Genomic DNA, 15,846 nt, shown 5'->3' with positions numbered 1-15,846 from the left:
GTTTATGCTTTGCAGTGATTCTTTTTCAAAATTTGAAATCCAGTATCTTTTACCTCCCTCTAAAACATACTTACTTTTTTTTTTCCTTTTGGTTTGATTATGATCATTCTTCCTGGATTAACTCCATTATTTTTCTTCTCTTTCTTCCAGGGCAAACACTGTATACTTGACGTATCAGGAAATGCTATCAAGCGGTTACAAGTTGCTCAGCTCTATCCCATTGCCATCTTCATTAAACCCAAGTCTCTGGAACCTCTGATGTAAGTGGAAGACAGCGGCGGCCTTCATCCAGCCCCCTGTTCCGTACGACAGAGCAAATTGTTAACAGCTCTTTGTCATAATGCTTACAAATGGGAACTGACATTGTTGATTTTTTTTTTTAAGAATTCCCTTTTTTAATGATAGGTGAAAGTTCTTTTGAACCACTAGAGACATAATGTCAATAATTACTTAAAATGTCTTCACTAATGTTTCTTGATTTTTGTTTTCATTGCACAAGTTGTTTTTGTGTGTGTGATATTTTCATTTTGTGTTGCAGTTTTGAAGGTAGGTTGGTTTGGTTTGTTTTTGTTTTATCTTGCTTTGCTTTCCAAATGATAGGAAGCAATCATCTTTAAATTATCTCTTACTTTGGAGAGCAGTTCCACTAGTAAATTTTTTTAAATGTGTGGGTTTTCATAGAGGGAGCAAACAATATTTTAGGCTCTTTGCATTGGCATTTCACGTTGTTATAGCATAGAATTCTCATGTTTCTTAATTAAAACCTCATGTTATGTAGACCGCTATCCTTAATAGGGCGTTTTCTTAGTGGCCTTTCAGTAAAACATCTACAAGCTTAACCAAAAGCTCCAGACCTGTGTACGTTTATAAACAAGGGGAAAATGCATGACTTGGATTTTTTTGTTCTTTTTATCTTTAAGCGAATGTGTAAAATATCTTCCTGCAAAAATCAGTAAACAAAATGGGCAGATATTCATGATCTGGCTGTAAAGTAACAATATTTTTTGTGCCAATTTGATACAAATTGGTGGCATTATTTTGTAGACCACTCTCATACAAAAGTGACGCTGCAGTAGCCATAAAAGTAGCCGAGCAAAAAGGCTAAGAGCAGGGACTTGAAAATTAATCAGGCTAGGTTTGGTTCTTTCCTTTGCCACTGTTCAGTTATGTGAGCTCAGGCAATTTGCTTAACATCTGTAAGATTTAGTTCCTCACCTCTAAACTAAGCACATTGATGATGCAGACCTCATAGAGCTAGTGTCAAGGTTAAACAGCGTCTTGAATGTAGAGTTCTCCATATGGTCTTTGGCATATAATAATCACTCACTAAATGGTAGCTATTATTACTATAAAAGATTTCAAGTTACTTTATTGTAAGAGGAATAAGACTGTTTTATCATTACAAACCATGTAAACAGTGCCATTTCCAAGAGGCCACAAGAGATGATACCACTGTGTCCATTGTAAGAGCTTTGCCCAAATATGCCTCCATTTGGGCCTCAAGACATTAGAGCATTTGGCAGGGTTCGGAAGTGAACCACGAAGTACTAGAAAACAGTGTTTATGGAAAGACCAAAGAAAATGAAATCATTTATCCCAGAGGAGAAAGCAGTTACTTGTAGAGGATATCGACCAATTATTCGGCACCTTCTCTAGAAGGAATAAGCGACAGTAGCTGGAATTGCAGTCTAAGAGAATTAAGTTAAATACATAGTCGATCTCTAGGGAAATTGCCAGAGATATATCTTAAAAGCAGAATAGACTCCCATAAATAAAAGATGGACAAAGTTCTTACCAGGATGAAAAAATAGTCAGGAGGTCACTCTTAGTACCTTCTGCCCCATGAATTTAGGTATTAATACCTAAATTAGGTACTAATTATGTACTAATACCTCTTTATATATCATAAAGAGCTTTGCCCACAGCTAGCACTGTGGAAAAATATGTGTTGAAGATAAAATAATGGTTGTTGATAGTATTATCCCTAATGGTACATATTAAATGCCTCCTCTTGTAAGCTACTGTGTTGGGCATTGAGCAAAGTGAATTAAGCAACCGCAAATTTCCTTGAGTAAAAGTGATTTGTAATCTGAGAAGGGCCTCGTAAATGTTACTAGTACTGCTAACGTTAATAAGAAGCATAGAAATATGGCCCCCACCTCCTGGGAACAGCATCTTAAAGGCCCGTTTCAGAAATAGAAAAATAAGTTTTCACATCATAAACATGCAGTGGGATAAGTGGCTTCCGGGGAAAGGGAGGCCTGAGGGAGAAACCGCAGCTGCACATTTGGTTCAGTGCAACACTGGGGGATGTTCTCAGCAGGAGAAGGTCTACTGCTTTCCACAACTATGAGATGCCTTGTTTAGTTTTGCCTTAGGGCCCTGTCACGGCCATGTATCATCAAGGAAAATCAAGCCTGCTGAAGGCTGGACTCCACAATGAGACCGTGACTCTGACATCATTTGCTGCAGCCATATGTGTAGTACCGTAACGGTGACATTCAAACCAATGTGATCTTATTAGGAAATGCTAGATGCTTCCTTTCTAGCTCACTCTTTTTCTGAGGGTTTTATTTTACTTGAGGAGCAAAGCTGGCATGAATTGCCCATTCCGCAGGGAGGGGTGAAGGCTAGGTCACCTGGAACAAAAGCATGGCAGCTGCCACATTTAGGCACTGATAGATCATCACACACATTATTCTCAAGTGCATCATCCACATCAAACCACAGCACTTATTAGCACATACGTAGCTGACTCTTCAGAGGAGCATAAAATCAAGGGCGTATATGAAACAGGTGTTTTTTTACATTGTACCCGCCATGTGACTTCTATTCCCCACCCCCATCCCATGGCGATAAGAAGCTTTCCTGTGGCTCCCCACACTTCCACCCCAATCTGCTTTTACCTTCTTGCTCCCATGATGGCCAAGTTTACTTCTGTCTTCAACTGTATCATAATTATGTTTGTCTAGCTCTCCAGTCATTCATTGTTTCATTTCTTCGTTCACTTATTCATTCAGTAAGTTAAGTGTTGACTCAGCTCCATGCCACATGCTAGTGAAGAAGCCATGGTCTCCGCCCTCAAAGAACTAGCAGATTGGGCAGGGAGACAAAACAAGTTCATGTATTAGAGGATAAAATCCTAAATTCAGTATTGCTACAATAAACGCAAAGGGAATTCAGAGAAGACAGACTAGTATGGACCAGGGAAGTCAAAGAAGAACCAGAACTACATGATTTCGTGACATCTGGAGCAAAACACTTTCTTTCTGTGAGAAGATACCTTGGTTTAGCCCAGCATCTCCTGCCACCCAAGAGTGACAGCCACTCAAAGCTTCTAGGGCTAGTGCTGTTTAGGAAGAGAATTATAGATACCATCCCTCAGTTGAAGATGAGTTTACTTCAACAACAAGACTTCAGGAAACTCCCACTTCTGTATATTGCAGCCATCAACATCAAGTCCAGAATTGTGTTAGTGTCAGACTTCAGTTTTGTTTTGTGTTTTTCTAAATAAGGGCCTCTTTTGAAAGAAAGTCTTGGCATACTGGAAAGTCTATTTCACTAAAAATTGGTTTCAAAAAAAAAAAAAACCTTTGAGTTCTTACATCAAATTCACTCTTTTACCTTAGGCAAGTTCCTTTACTACTTCTGACCTCAGTTACTTGCTCTGAAAAAGGAATTAACCTGAGACTACATGCTCAAGACCCAGATATCTGGCATCCTAAAGTGACATGCGAAAGCAGCAATGCCTTCAAAATTCTACCTGTACCTGCGATGCCTCCCGATGGACCAACCAAACTGTCTTTGCTCTTAGCTGAACTTTTATCAGTACAGTCACACTGGTATTCTTATGATGATCAGAGGCAATGATTGTCAGTCTTTGATTAAGAAAAATGGGAAGATAAAATAATTCTTACTTAATAAGTACACTTTGGTTGGCAAAAAATGTTAACACTTAGAGGACATGAGAGGATAAAGCTGACACTGGTTGGGAATCAATAGATTAGGTTATTCTCCCTTTTCCTCCCTCCTCAATTTGTCCTTGAGACTAGATTGGATTTAAATAATCTTACGATTGATTAAGCAGCACTAACATACAGTTAATGATACACCAGTGGCTGACAGACTAACAGAAAGAAGGACAGAGAATGCCCAGCGTAATTCCTTTACAGCCCGTTCTTCTGTCCGAACAAAAATAAACAAAATAAGCATCGGAGATTCCTTCTTGCCAAGCTCCTCTCTCTGGCTCCCTATCTGATATGACTTGCTTAGAGTCTGTTTGAAAATATTTTGGTCCCAGCGCTTTTGATTGTTCCTTTCTCTCTGTATCTTTAATTCAAGCCATCTTTAGCAGCTCCTTGAAATTCCACTGATTATAAAAACAGAGGAAGTTCAGGGCTCTTGTTGCTATAGGCATGCCTCACTGTTTGCAGAAGTTGAGCCCTGCAAGCTACAGAATGCTTTTTCGGCCTGAAAGATACACACGCCTGAGGGGCCTGTCACATTTTCTATAATTCCTTGGAAACACTGTCTCTTTCTCCACTCCACATGTCTCCTGCCCACATTGAAGGTGAACAGCAGCCCTTGGGGAGGATGGGAGAGTCGAGAGATCAAAGCTTTCTGCGAGGTCAGGACCTGAGAACAGTCAAGTCTTGTTCTCTTAGATATAATGAGCTCTGAAAGGCTGTGATGTGTCTTCCCTTCTCTCCATCTCCTCTCCTCTCCTCCCTCTGGCCACCCTAGAAGATTGCGTTCAATTCTACATCCCATGTTTAAAAGAGGTTGAGATAGATGAGAACAAAGTCTAAGGAAAGAAGGGTGGCCAGGAAGTTAGGATTTGGAAATTATATCCAATGAGAGAATAGATGAAGGAAGCAGGACAGTTTTTGCTGGAAGAGCGGAAGCCTCGAGAGACACATCAGCACTTGACTTAAAGACCCAAGGGCCTGACATGGAGGAAGGAAGTTCAGTCCTACTCTGCGGGGCTGCAGAGGACAGAACCAGTGACTGGAAATCATGACGGAACAGATCCTGCTTCAGTCCCATGTGGGACCAAGAGACTGCCCTCCGAGAGAGTGAGCCCCCTGGGAGGGAGTCTTAGTGGCTGAAAATATTCCAGCAAAGAGGAATAGGAGACTGCTGCTGCTAAGATTACACTAGGCTTCCTGCAGGACTCATTTTCGCCATGCATTGTAGTGTTTCAGGATTTGGTATGTTCCCTTTGTGTTCTAATAGCAAACTCTCATTTTCCCAGGGAGATGAATAAGCGTTTAACAGAGGAACAAGCCAAGAAAACCTATGACCGTGCAATTAAGCTAGAACAAGAATTTGGAGAATATTTTACAGGTAAAACTTCATTTACATTTGTGCTGTGAGAAAGGAGATAAATTGTCTGACATTTGGTATAGAGAGGGCTCTGGGCCTGGTGTACCTGGGCCCTAAGACCTTCCTGCTAAAAACCCCTTATTTCCTTCTACTTCCATTTGATCCAAAACTCTGGTTTCTTTCCTCTCTGGATTCAGCTTCCAGGTTCCCACTGGCCCTACCCGAAACCGTGAGTGGCAGATGCCACTGAGCTATCTCCTGCTATTAAGGAGATTTTAAGCATTAATACCTCATTCAGCTTCTCTCCCTGAGATCATCAGAAAATTTGAAAAAGAAACTTTCAAGGCTCAAAATGTGTACCATCCAAAGCAGTTACTCTTGGGAAGCAAGCCCAGGGCCTCTGTCCTTTGCTTCCGGGACCTATGGGTCTGTCTCCCCATTAGCAGCACTTGAAGAAAATGTTGAAACACTTTCTGTATTTCAATTAATTCCATGTCAAGTCTCAATGCAAAACTTTTTTTTTTCTTTTTAAATATTTCCTTGGAAACATGAATTTGGGGGGATATTTTATCCTGGGTATCACGTCCTGGGTTCTTTATCCTTAACATGCGTTCATGAAACACTGATCAGATCCAAAGAGCCATCAGACTTTATGGAATTTGCCTTACCACTGATGGTTTAAAAGCAAGAACTTTCCTCCTGAGTTACCTTGCATGAAGTTTGGTGTTTTCTTTTTTCTTTCACTCAGAATATGAAAATGCCATGGGCTTAGCAGTTTGCAAATATGTTGAATTGGGTAAATCTTAAGTAAAATTTTGGTTAATAACAAAGATATGAGTTATGTTTCATCCTAAAAGAACATCCAAGATGTCCTTTTAAATGAAAACAATGTACATTTTGACCAGTGTTTTATATTCAGGAATAAAATATCATAATCAATACATTCTGAGGATTGTTTTTGCAGCTCTAAACCATGTTTCAGTCACAGTTTATTTTTAAGCCCTAGTGTCATACGGATAGGACTGATGTGTTTGGGATATCTATCTACAAGATAGCTGCTGTTCAAAGGAGATAATAAAATGTATTTAAATCTACTGTAAGTGACTTGGTGTTTTAGGTAATACACAGTTTGTTTCCTCCTATTTTTATGTTTTTTACAAGTAGTTGCCCATAAGGTATTCTCACTACAAACAGCCCTGTAAGGTAAAATCTCGATTTACCAGATTACTTGGAGAATGAATGGGGTTTTCTTTTAAAGGTTTTGGGGGTTGAGGAGATTAACTAAAGTTTCTTCTAAAATCTTTATTATTTCCTCTGTGTCTAAAATATTTGAATTTCTGCCCCTTACAAAATAAGTACAGTACGGAGAATATAAGTCTGGCTTTCTTTGGTAACAGGGAGCTCTCAATCTGAAAATTGATCACTGCCTAGCTCAGTGCCTGGCCCAGAGTACACACCCATAAAATTTAAATAAATGAATGATTCATTATGCAGAACTACAGAGCGACATGTAGAAAGTAGGAAGCCCATGGTGCATTTATTACCAATCTAGGACGTGCCTTGTAAGGGTTTTTTTAAATCATTGTTGTGACTTTGCTTAAGTGAATTTCTGCTTTTTCTTACTAATAAAAAGTAATATTAAGCTTCCTGATGAGTTTGTCTGTCACTCTTTGAGCTTCTGCTGCGTGATCGATGGTGGTTCTTCACCAGCCAGCGAGTGATTCCTAACTCCAGTGTGTTTGCTTTTGTTCTAGCTATTGTCCAAGGTGACACCTTAGAAGATATCTATAACCAATGCAAGCTTGTTATTGAAGAGCAATCTGGGCCTTTCATCTGGATTCCCTCAAAGGAGAAGTTATAAATTAGCCACTGCACCTCCAACAATGACAGAAGAGCATTTAGAAGAACAAAATATATATAATACACTACTTGGAGGCTTTTATGTTTCTGTTGCATTTATGTTTTTGCAGTCAATGTGAATTCTTATGAATGTACAACACAAACTGTGTGAAGCCATGAAGGAGAAGGAGGGGCCAAAGGGTGGGACAGAAAAGACAGTGCAGTACGCGGGAAGGCTTTGCTTTGCTCAGAGTGCCAGGGGTAGGGATGAACCTCTGATGGGCTTTGTGCCCAAGAGATGGGCAGCCTCCTCACCCAGCAGATGTCCAGAGCTGATTTAGCTGCTGAGCTCCCTGTGTTTTTTGCTTTAAAGAAAAGTTGCCAGCACTTGAACTTCACCAACCTTCCCATTACCCACATCTGTAATTGGTACACTTCGAATTTTATAACTATGCACCTCCTTTGATTTCTTAACAAGCAAAAGAAAGAACGAAGGGAAAAAAAGAAAGGAGTCCCTTTGGAGACGGCATAATATCAGGGAAGGATAAGTGTGTAGTTTCTTTTCCTGGCATCTGCAAAGACAAGCATTTCATAAAATTTGCGAGTGTGTGGAGGACTGACCTCACTGAGAGGAGGGGATTCCACCTGGGGTTAGCTTTATGATTGTTTATCGTCTATTTTGCCATTTATAAACTTAAAGAAGGCACTAAAGATGAGAATAATTTATATAATAAAAATATATTAAATGTATAGAAATGAATTTCTATAGGTTAAAGAAGTTTTGTGAAATATTTTGTAAAGATTAATTCATTGAAAGACTAAATGTATGCACTATCTGCAGATGGTCCAATTCAACACCAGAAAGCTGCACTCTCCCTTTTGTTGCCAATGATCCATTGAGAGCATCTGAGTTCCTTCTGAAGCCTGACAAAGACTTCTCCCTCACTTACCTCCCATGATCTCCCTTCCACGTTAGTGATACACTCCCATGGAGCACATCCCTTAATGAGTTACCCTCATGAATATTTTTGGAGGACATTTGGTTAATGCATTTTTTTAAGCTGATGGCTTTCAGAGACAAACTCATGCAAATGATGTAAAGGGAAGTTTTTGCTTTTGCTTTTCTCTTGTTAAACAACCTGGGCCTGCCATGCAAATAGTTGAATAATGTTGTTCCTAGTTAACTTACATACAGTTCTTAAAGGATCATTTAGTATTTTGGCCATCATGAATAATTAGGACTTTTTTTTGTCTGTTTCACAAGTAACTGAGGGTTTTGTAATAGCCAGAGAAGGTATAGAGCCATGGAGAGATCTGCCCCAAAATGCACTATTTCTCTGAGGAAGAGAGAGAGAAGGGAAGCATCTGGTTGGGGGGGCGTGAGGGGTACAGACTTTTTTTTCTGTGTACCGGACAAAGAGATAGAACCATCAGGAAAGACCATTAATGACTTTGAGCTCAACCAACTGAACTGCCTTTCTTGGGGGATGCGCCTGGACCAAGTTTATTTTTTAGCAATTATAATAATGATGATTTACAAAAAGAAACCTCCCGAAGCCTATATCCCACTTTAGAGCCATTGGTGACATCAGCATTGCTTGTGCCCAGGGCGTTTAGAGAGAGACTTTTCAGTGATCTCAATAACTACTCAACTCTGGGTTGTATACATGCCCAAACTAAGCCCCATCGCCTTATCTCTGGGGTACATCAGACCTGGCAGGGATTCTGCCACACTGTGCAGCAAACCAGCATGCAGGCTGCGATGGGAGAGCAAGAGACAGCCATCAGCAGTGATGGGGCTTCTTCACAGTAAGAACATCAGAGCTCAGAATGAGGGTCTCTTTCCAAAAGCAAACATTATTCGTCTTACACTAAACTACCACTGTCTGCCTGGCTGCAGTCACCAAAACAAACACAAAAATGCAAAGTCATGCATCTACCTATAGTCTTGAGGCTACCTTTACCAATGGAAGGGCTAGCAGTGCATTTTTCCCTCTGATGAAAGTTAAATTTCCCAAGACTTCCTTGGAGCACTCAAAATGTCAAAAATGTGTCCATGTCTGCAATTCGCCAGTTTCAGGTCAAGGCCTGCTTTCATCAGTCTTACTCCCAGAAGTTTTCTGCCACCAGAATGCCATTCCTGATCCCAGCTCGACTTTTAGGCCGCCATGATGACTTCTTTGGTTTCTCAACTAAGCATGCAACCATTTATGTAAAGGACTGTCACTAATGAATAGATGTTTCCATGGGTCATGTGATGTGCTTTCCATTTAATCTTAAGTATTGCTGTGGCTGAGTACAATCAGATTGAACCCACCAACCCTTGGTTTTGTAGTAATATAATTATTTATTTTCCTAGTGTAGATGCTTCTGATTAGAATTGGCATTTGCACTGATTTTTTTATGTAGATTTATATAAATATATATATACATATATATTTGCTTGAAGAATCACCAAGCCAATTGGTGAGAGAGGGTCTTTTCCTGTAGAATTTACACCTCCATTTGTTGTGTTGTCTTGCGCTTCCCAATGTTGAGGTCTCTACGGCTCCAGTGAACCAGTGTGTTTTGCAGCAAATCTGACGACTTGTGTGGAAATGGCATGAAAGTTACCCAGATTACAACTGGTGCAAATGCACTTGGAGCCTGGGGCCAGACTGGTGCTAACACTGCAAACTTTGTCGAGAGCTCTCTCCAATCTGAAGGCTTGCTGGGGGCGCAACGTCACCTTCACATGCTGGGCCCTTTCGGAAAAGTGCCAGATCGTCTCACTGGTGCTATTTTTCATGCTCTGGTACAATGTGTAGCACCACGGGGGTCTCAGCTTTACCAAAATCAAAATCCCATTTGTCAGCTAATTGCAGGGGCATTTGTTTTTCTGCTCTCCTCCCACAGAATTTGTTGGCCACTTCTTTGCAGGCTTTTTCTCCCGGCTCCAAGCTTTTGGGTTCGCTCTGTTGAGTGCGCCCATCTTTACGAAGCCTGCACTCAGGTGCCTCTGAGCTGTCTTAGATCCTACTGCCAGCCCTTCAGGACTCCGAGCCAGGGAAAAGCTCCCCGCTCCTATGGCTCTTGCCTCTTCTTTCTCCTCATTCTTTCCCTCTGCTCTTCCCCTCCTAGTTCTGTCTCATTCCAGCTCTCTTCTGTGTACCTCTCCTTTTATCCTTCCTTCCCGTCTTCTCTGAGTTGTTGGCTTTCTCCCGCATTCCTTCTTTTCTCCCTCCCCTTTGATCCCCAGTCTCTTTGTCTATCTCTCCTTTACTCTCAGTCTCTCCCCTTCCTCTTCCTCTTCCTCCACCTTTCCTGTCCTTTCTCTTCTCACATCTCTGATCATCTCCTCTCCCATAACCCACTCCTTAGTATTTCCGTCCTAAAAGGGCTCATGGCTGATTCAGACAGCAAGTCCATACACTGGACTAACGACACAAATTCTTTGGGTCGCCGCCTCACCCAGGCAGCCCAGAAGGCAAAGCTGAGCCTGAATGAGGTCCTGCACTGGAGCCAGCTCCATCACACCTCACTGAGCCAGCCTGCACCGCTGCCCTGGCAGTGATGATGCACGTGCTCTGGGCCCTGCCGGCACCTGGGTGCCTCTGCCTGAAGCCTGGTCCAAAGTGAGCCTGCTCCCAGCACCATCCCACGGCTCTGAGGACACTTCCTTTCAATAAAGGCAGACTCTGGCCCCAGCAATTATTCTGACACCAAACCTCTTCCTTCTCATGGAAGCCATGCCATCACCTTGGTTTGGAGAGAGACTTTTTCTCCATTCATAAGCTTTCTTTTTCCTATTTTCATGTGAAGCTCCCTCTGCTTTTCAGCTGGTGATTGCTCTGGTGAGATTGAATGGACTTGCTGGTGAAATTACATCTCTTTTTTCCTGTCTTGGTCCTGCCTAAATTCCTACAAAAATATTTAAGTCAAAGACTCAGGCTACTTCCTAAGTTTATCATAGTAATCTGTCGCTCCTAAAGAGGACAAAAGGGGACATTTCCCTTAGAGTATGTGGAGTACCTCCCATGACAACTGATTTGAAAGAGGACTCCCTACAGAATTCTGTGGATATACATTTTACTTCTCTGTACGTATGGTATATGTGGTATGTCTATCATGTATACACATACTACATTGGGTACAAATGAATGTCGATGGAAACCCACACACACACTTTAGTCTGTAAATATCCTTCCTCACTGAAAACTGTGCTTCGGAAATCATTTCTTGTACAGCTGTGCAGTTTCTTGTAGCAGCTGAGGATAAACTAAGGTGAATGATTTAGACAAAGATCATCTAAAAGATAGACTACAGAAGCTCCCTAGCAACTCAGGAGGACAGACTACCAAATGACAAGGTTGACTCCCAATGAGATGGCAAACTTTTCTTCTCTCCTTTTTGAATCTGTGTTTCCTAAATGTGTCTTAACTTCTGAGTGCACCAGGCTGTATGCGTGAGATTTCGATATGACAGTTTTGTGCTTCTCTCTGACAGGATGCTTCTCCATTGAGCTGTAGTGCCGGATGGGAGGGAGGGAAACATACTCCTTGCCTGGGCTGGAGTTTACAGAGACACTGCACAGCTTACACTCCTGTTAAGTGTAAATATTCGACACTTCCATTCCATTTGTGTAAAAAATAAAGCACACGATTATAAAATCAAGATGTATATTTCATACTCAGTGTGTCTTTGCATATTTATTGCGTTTCCAGTTGTCAGCGGTGGCCCCATTGTAAAAATGCTTGATAGAGTGTTTATAAACATGTCATGGTTTTATTATAAGATATAAATATTAAAACATTTTATACTTTATAGCAAATTATTTTCTCCCAAAGCATAATTTGTCTTATTTCACGAAGAATAGAATCATTCATTTCTATTTTTATCAGACTTGTCTGATTTTAGAACTAAAGTGTAGTTAGAGTAGATTCGCTCTGAGAAATATTGGCACTGCCTAGAGCAGCTGAAAGTGCTGCTTTTGAATATTTTTGAATATTCGATTGCCATCTTGCCTGCTTTTAATCAGGATTTTGCCAAGGGTGAACAAGGTATTAAATGATAGGTTTGGGGGGGGGTAATTTATTTTATTTATTTATTTTTGGCTCCATTGGGTCTTCGTTGCTGCGCGCGGGCTTTCTCTAGTTGCAGCAAGTGAGGGCTATTCTTCACTGCAGTGCTCGGGCTTCTCATTGCGGTGGCTTCCGTTGTTGTGGAGCACAGGCTCTAGGCGTGCGGGCTCAGTAGTTGTGGCACGCGGGCTCAGTAGCTGTGGTTCGTGGGCTCTAGAGCCCAGGCTCAGTTGTTGTGGTGCACGGGCTTAGTTGCTCCACGGCATGTGGGATCATCCCGGACCAGGGATCGAACCCATATCCCCTGCATTGGCAGGCAGATTCTTAACCACTGCACCACCAGGGAAGCCCAAATGATAGGTTTTTTAAAGACCCTCACATCTACCTCAAAAAAAAATCAATTCTCCAGTTTCAAAATTGTGAGATTCCAGAAGGTCCTAAGAATAGAGAGAAATAATTTTTTCTTGTCTGATACTAATGATGCCAAGAAAGGCATAAAAGGGAAAGAAGGTGTCAATTTTCCATATGTAGTGGGGCCAAAAAACATACCAGCTCCAAAGAGCTGAGCATACCAAAAATGTCAGGCTTGAGAACCTGAATCTGCCAGATGATTCTTCCCTCCAGGTTAAACATATGTAGACATTCGAACAGCACAGGTCTGACAGCTGGGGGGCCAAAACAAATTCCTCCCCTGGAAGGGTTGAAATTTCACCATTGAAGTGATCACTTTGAAGTACATTTTGCTTCACGATAAACTATCACATAATTGGATTAGCCACTGGGGAAGCCAGACTTGGTCATACGGCCCTGGCCAGCACAGTGTGCCGGCAGGAGTCTCCACCAGGTGCCCCGCCTCTGTCCATGGTCCTTGGCGGCAGTGAGCCGAGCAGATCAGAGGCAGCAGAAGACATTGACTGAGGCTGCAAGCCCAATGCAGGCCTCACATTCCAACAATTACTCAATTTTTAACATTTGCACAGTCTCATCAGGTGTAATATTAGTGGTAACACTACACAAAAAGCCAGTTTCTCTCAATAATGGGTGTGTTTATTCAAGGGGGAAAAAAGCTAGAAGAGCTTTTGACTTTTCTTTGGCTCCTATTTCGTTCCTTTGTAACTATTTTTAAAACACGGTCATTCTGGAAGTCTCAAAAGTTAGAAAAGACTGCACATCTTTGAACCTAAGAGGGCCTAGCTATGCAACCATGGACGTTTTGTAGATACTCTGAGACTAAACATCCAGCGACAGAATTTCAAAGCCTCAGTGGGGCACAAAGATAAGGAACATTTTAGAGGGGTCACCAGCTTTCTCGGCACAAACCAGACCCAGAGTCTCTGAAGTTGTCAGGGGACAATGTCTTCTACGCCCCAGGGCCGCTGGGTCTCATAACCCCAGTCGTGGTCCTCTGTGACTCACCTTTCCCTTAGGGACATCTCAGGAGGCACTACTGCAGTCATGAAACTGATCCTTTCCCCCTTCCAATGTTACAGCCAATTGTCAAGTCCAGACCTTGTCCCTAATCCCCCTTGGCACAGTTGGGACAAAGCTGGAATACTTAGGCAAACTTTGCTAAAGATTGGCTATAACAAAAGGGAAATAACAGATAACTTGATTTATGGGATGGGCTTAGTGCCCAGCCCCTGGCCACCTGCCATGTGACACAGGGCCATTTTCTCTCACCTCCCAGGGGTCCCTCAGGCACAGCTGGACCTGAGGTCAAAACGTTTACTCTACTGTAGCCCGCTTGAGAGACACGGAATCCACGCCTGACTCAGCACTGCTTTCCCACGATGTCAGCTACCGGTGAAAAGTGCCTGCACTCTCCATCCCCTTTACTCCCGCGTGCTGGAATACAAATAGGGTTGAATCACGGTGGTTACCTTTGATTCCTCTTTCACTTAAGATCGCCTTAGATGCACGGTGGTTACCTTTGATTCCTCTTTCACTGTAAGATCGCCTTAGATGCAGATTCTGATTCTAACAAGCTCCCAGGTGATATTGACACTGGAGTCACCAGGCTCTAATTCAGTCTCATATTTCACACTGCTACTGACCACCCACCAGTGGGTCATAAACCAGCACTTTTTTTCAACGAAATAGAAACTCTATAGAGTGCCACACATGTAGTAAGGATGAATATTGTTTCATGTTGTGTCAGGTGTAAAATGTATTCCTTCCTGTCAGTCACAGTCACACTTTGAGAAACAGTGCCATGACCCACACTCAGCGAGCTCCCAGGGGCCTCCTCTCCTGCTGAAGATGGGGTGCCACCGCGGAGAACGCAAACCACTAAGTCCTTTTCTCTGCCACCTCCTAGCTTTTCCTCACTGGTCCTACTTTCAGAGCCACACAAACCAATGCATAGACCCTCTTCACCCAACTGAGACAGGGAATGAAATTGGAAACATCCACCTAAACCTACTAAAAAATGACCACTATCTAAGTCAAGGCCTAAATCAGAGTAAAGAAACTGAAGAACTGATGGCTTTTTCCAAATGTGAACATACACCTTTTCCGTTTCCAAAACCCTGGTCCACATCCTTCATGAGAGAAATCTAAATCTTGAATTTAATTTTTCAGTCTTTTATTGGATTATTTTCAAGATTCTAGGTAAAACAACTATCCTCCAATAAAAATTAATTAAAAAAATTTTAAAACAACATTGTATGGGCTTCCCTTTGAAGTCCCAGACTCCTATATCCTTCTCCTTAAGTCCGAAATGACATATATGCTTTGTCTTGCCTTACTGTCTTTGGTATCCTTCATGCTTATGTGAATTCCCCATGTGTACGTGATACAATTTGATTTTCTCCTGTTAATCTGCCTTATGTCCTTTTAATTATTCAATTCAACCAGCCAAAAGGCACCAGAGGGCTTGGTGGGGGAGGGAGGAAGGGTCCCCTTCCCCACAGATGCTAATTGGATTGTTTGATTTTTCATGGGCCACTCCTGTTTCTTTACTAGTCTTAGTAGTAACCTTTCAGCAGAAATACTGTGTGCGACGTGCTCCCTCATCTAGCAGCTCTGGTATGAATAACCCCCCAGTGAAGGAAATCTCTCCCTTTGGTCTTTCCAAGCCAATTTCTTTTTATAATATTACTCATTCTAATTGACTACAGCCACCAAATCTGGCTTCAAATCCACAGTCCTTTTCCTTAACAACTGGTGGTTTGATTCTGACTACCTGAAATTCTTCAGGGTATAAAGTAATAAGAATATAGGCCATGTTTTAAACCTAGGGTCAGTCAACATTAAAATCTGGAGTATTTAAGTGAACATTTCAGGCAAGGAAGAGCTAGCAGTTGCTTAATTTAAAATGCCCCACAAGAAAAATGTTTGCAAAGAAGCTGGCATTTTTTATTAGTTATTTATCTTGCCGTCATTCCTTACACATTTGGTCAGCAAACAGTAACCACCTGCTTGGAGCCAGGCTCTAGACGATGAAATAAAAAACAAATGCACAGGGCACAACCTGTCTTCTAAAGGAATGCAGGCCTGGGAGCAGAGGCATTTTTAAAAAGAGAAGGAGAGAGAATTAAAACACAGAAGCTCTAAAACAGACCAGTGAGTGCATAAAGACTTTGGGAGAGGGACCTTGACATCTAGGAGTCAAACGTACACC

At 41.8% G+C, this 15,846-nt stretch overlaps 1 protein-coding gene and 1 pseudogene across 5 annotated transcripts in view; both read left to right on the top strand.

Moving 5' to 3' along the window:
• DLG2 (discs large MAGUK scaffold protein 2) overlaps positions 1-9,412 on the top strand; it is a 534,199-nt gene extending 524,787 nt beyond the window's left edge. For all 4 annotated transcript variants that reach the window (XM_027083549.1, XM_027083548.1, XM_027083550.1 and 1 more), the window contains 3 exons: positions 151-260; positions 5,255-5,346; positions 7,080-9,412. In XM_027083549.1, the coding sequence (XP_026939350.1) occupies positions 151-260; positions 5,255-5,346; positions 7,080-7,186 (309 nt within the window). In that variant the 3' untranslated portion in view covers positions 7,187-9,412. The remainder of the gene's footprint in view (positions 1-150; positions 261-5,254; positions 5,347-7,079) is intronic.
• Positions 9,413-9,690: 278 nt separating this feature from the next.
• LOC113607834 (uncharacterized) lies at positions 9,691-11,960 on the top strand (annotated as a pseudogene). Its single transcript, XR_003428114.1, has one exon. The product of XR_003428114.1 is annotated as an uncharacterized LOC113607834 (transcript).
• Positions 11,961-15,846: the final 3,886 nt, after the last annotated feature.

Source organism: Aethalodelphis obliquidens, unplaced genomic scaffold (assembly GCF_003676395.1).
Source record: "Aethalodelphis obliquidens isolate GAN/ISIS:26980383/991018 unplaced genomic scaffold, ASM367639v1 scaffold50, whole genome shotgun sequence".
Taxonomy (NCBI): Eukaryota; Metazoa; Chordata; class Mammalia; order Artiodactyla; family Delphinidae; genus Aethalodelphis; species Aethalodelphis obliquidens.
The sequence above is the reverse complement of the archived record's forward strand: the minus strand, read 5'-3'. Positions and strand labels throughout refer to the sequence as shown.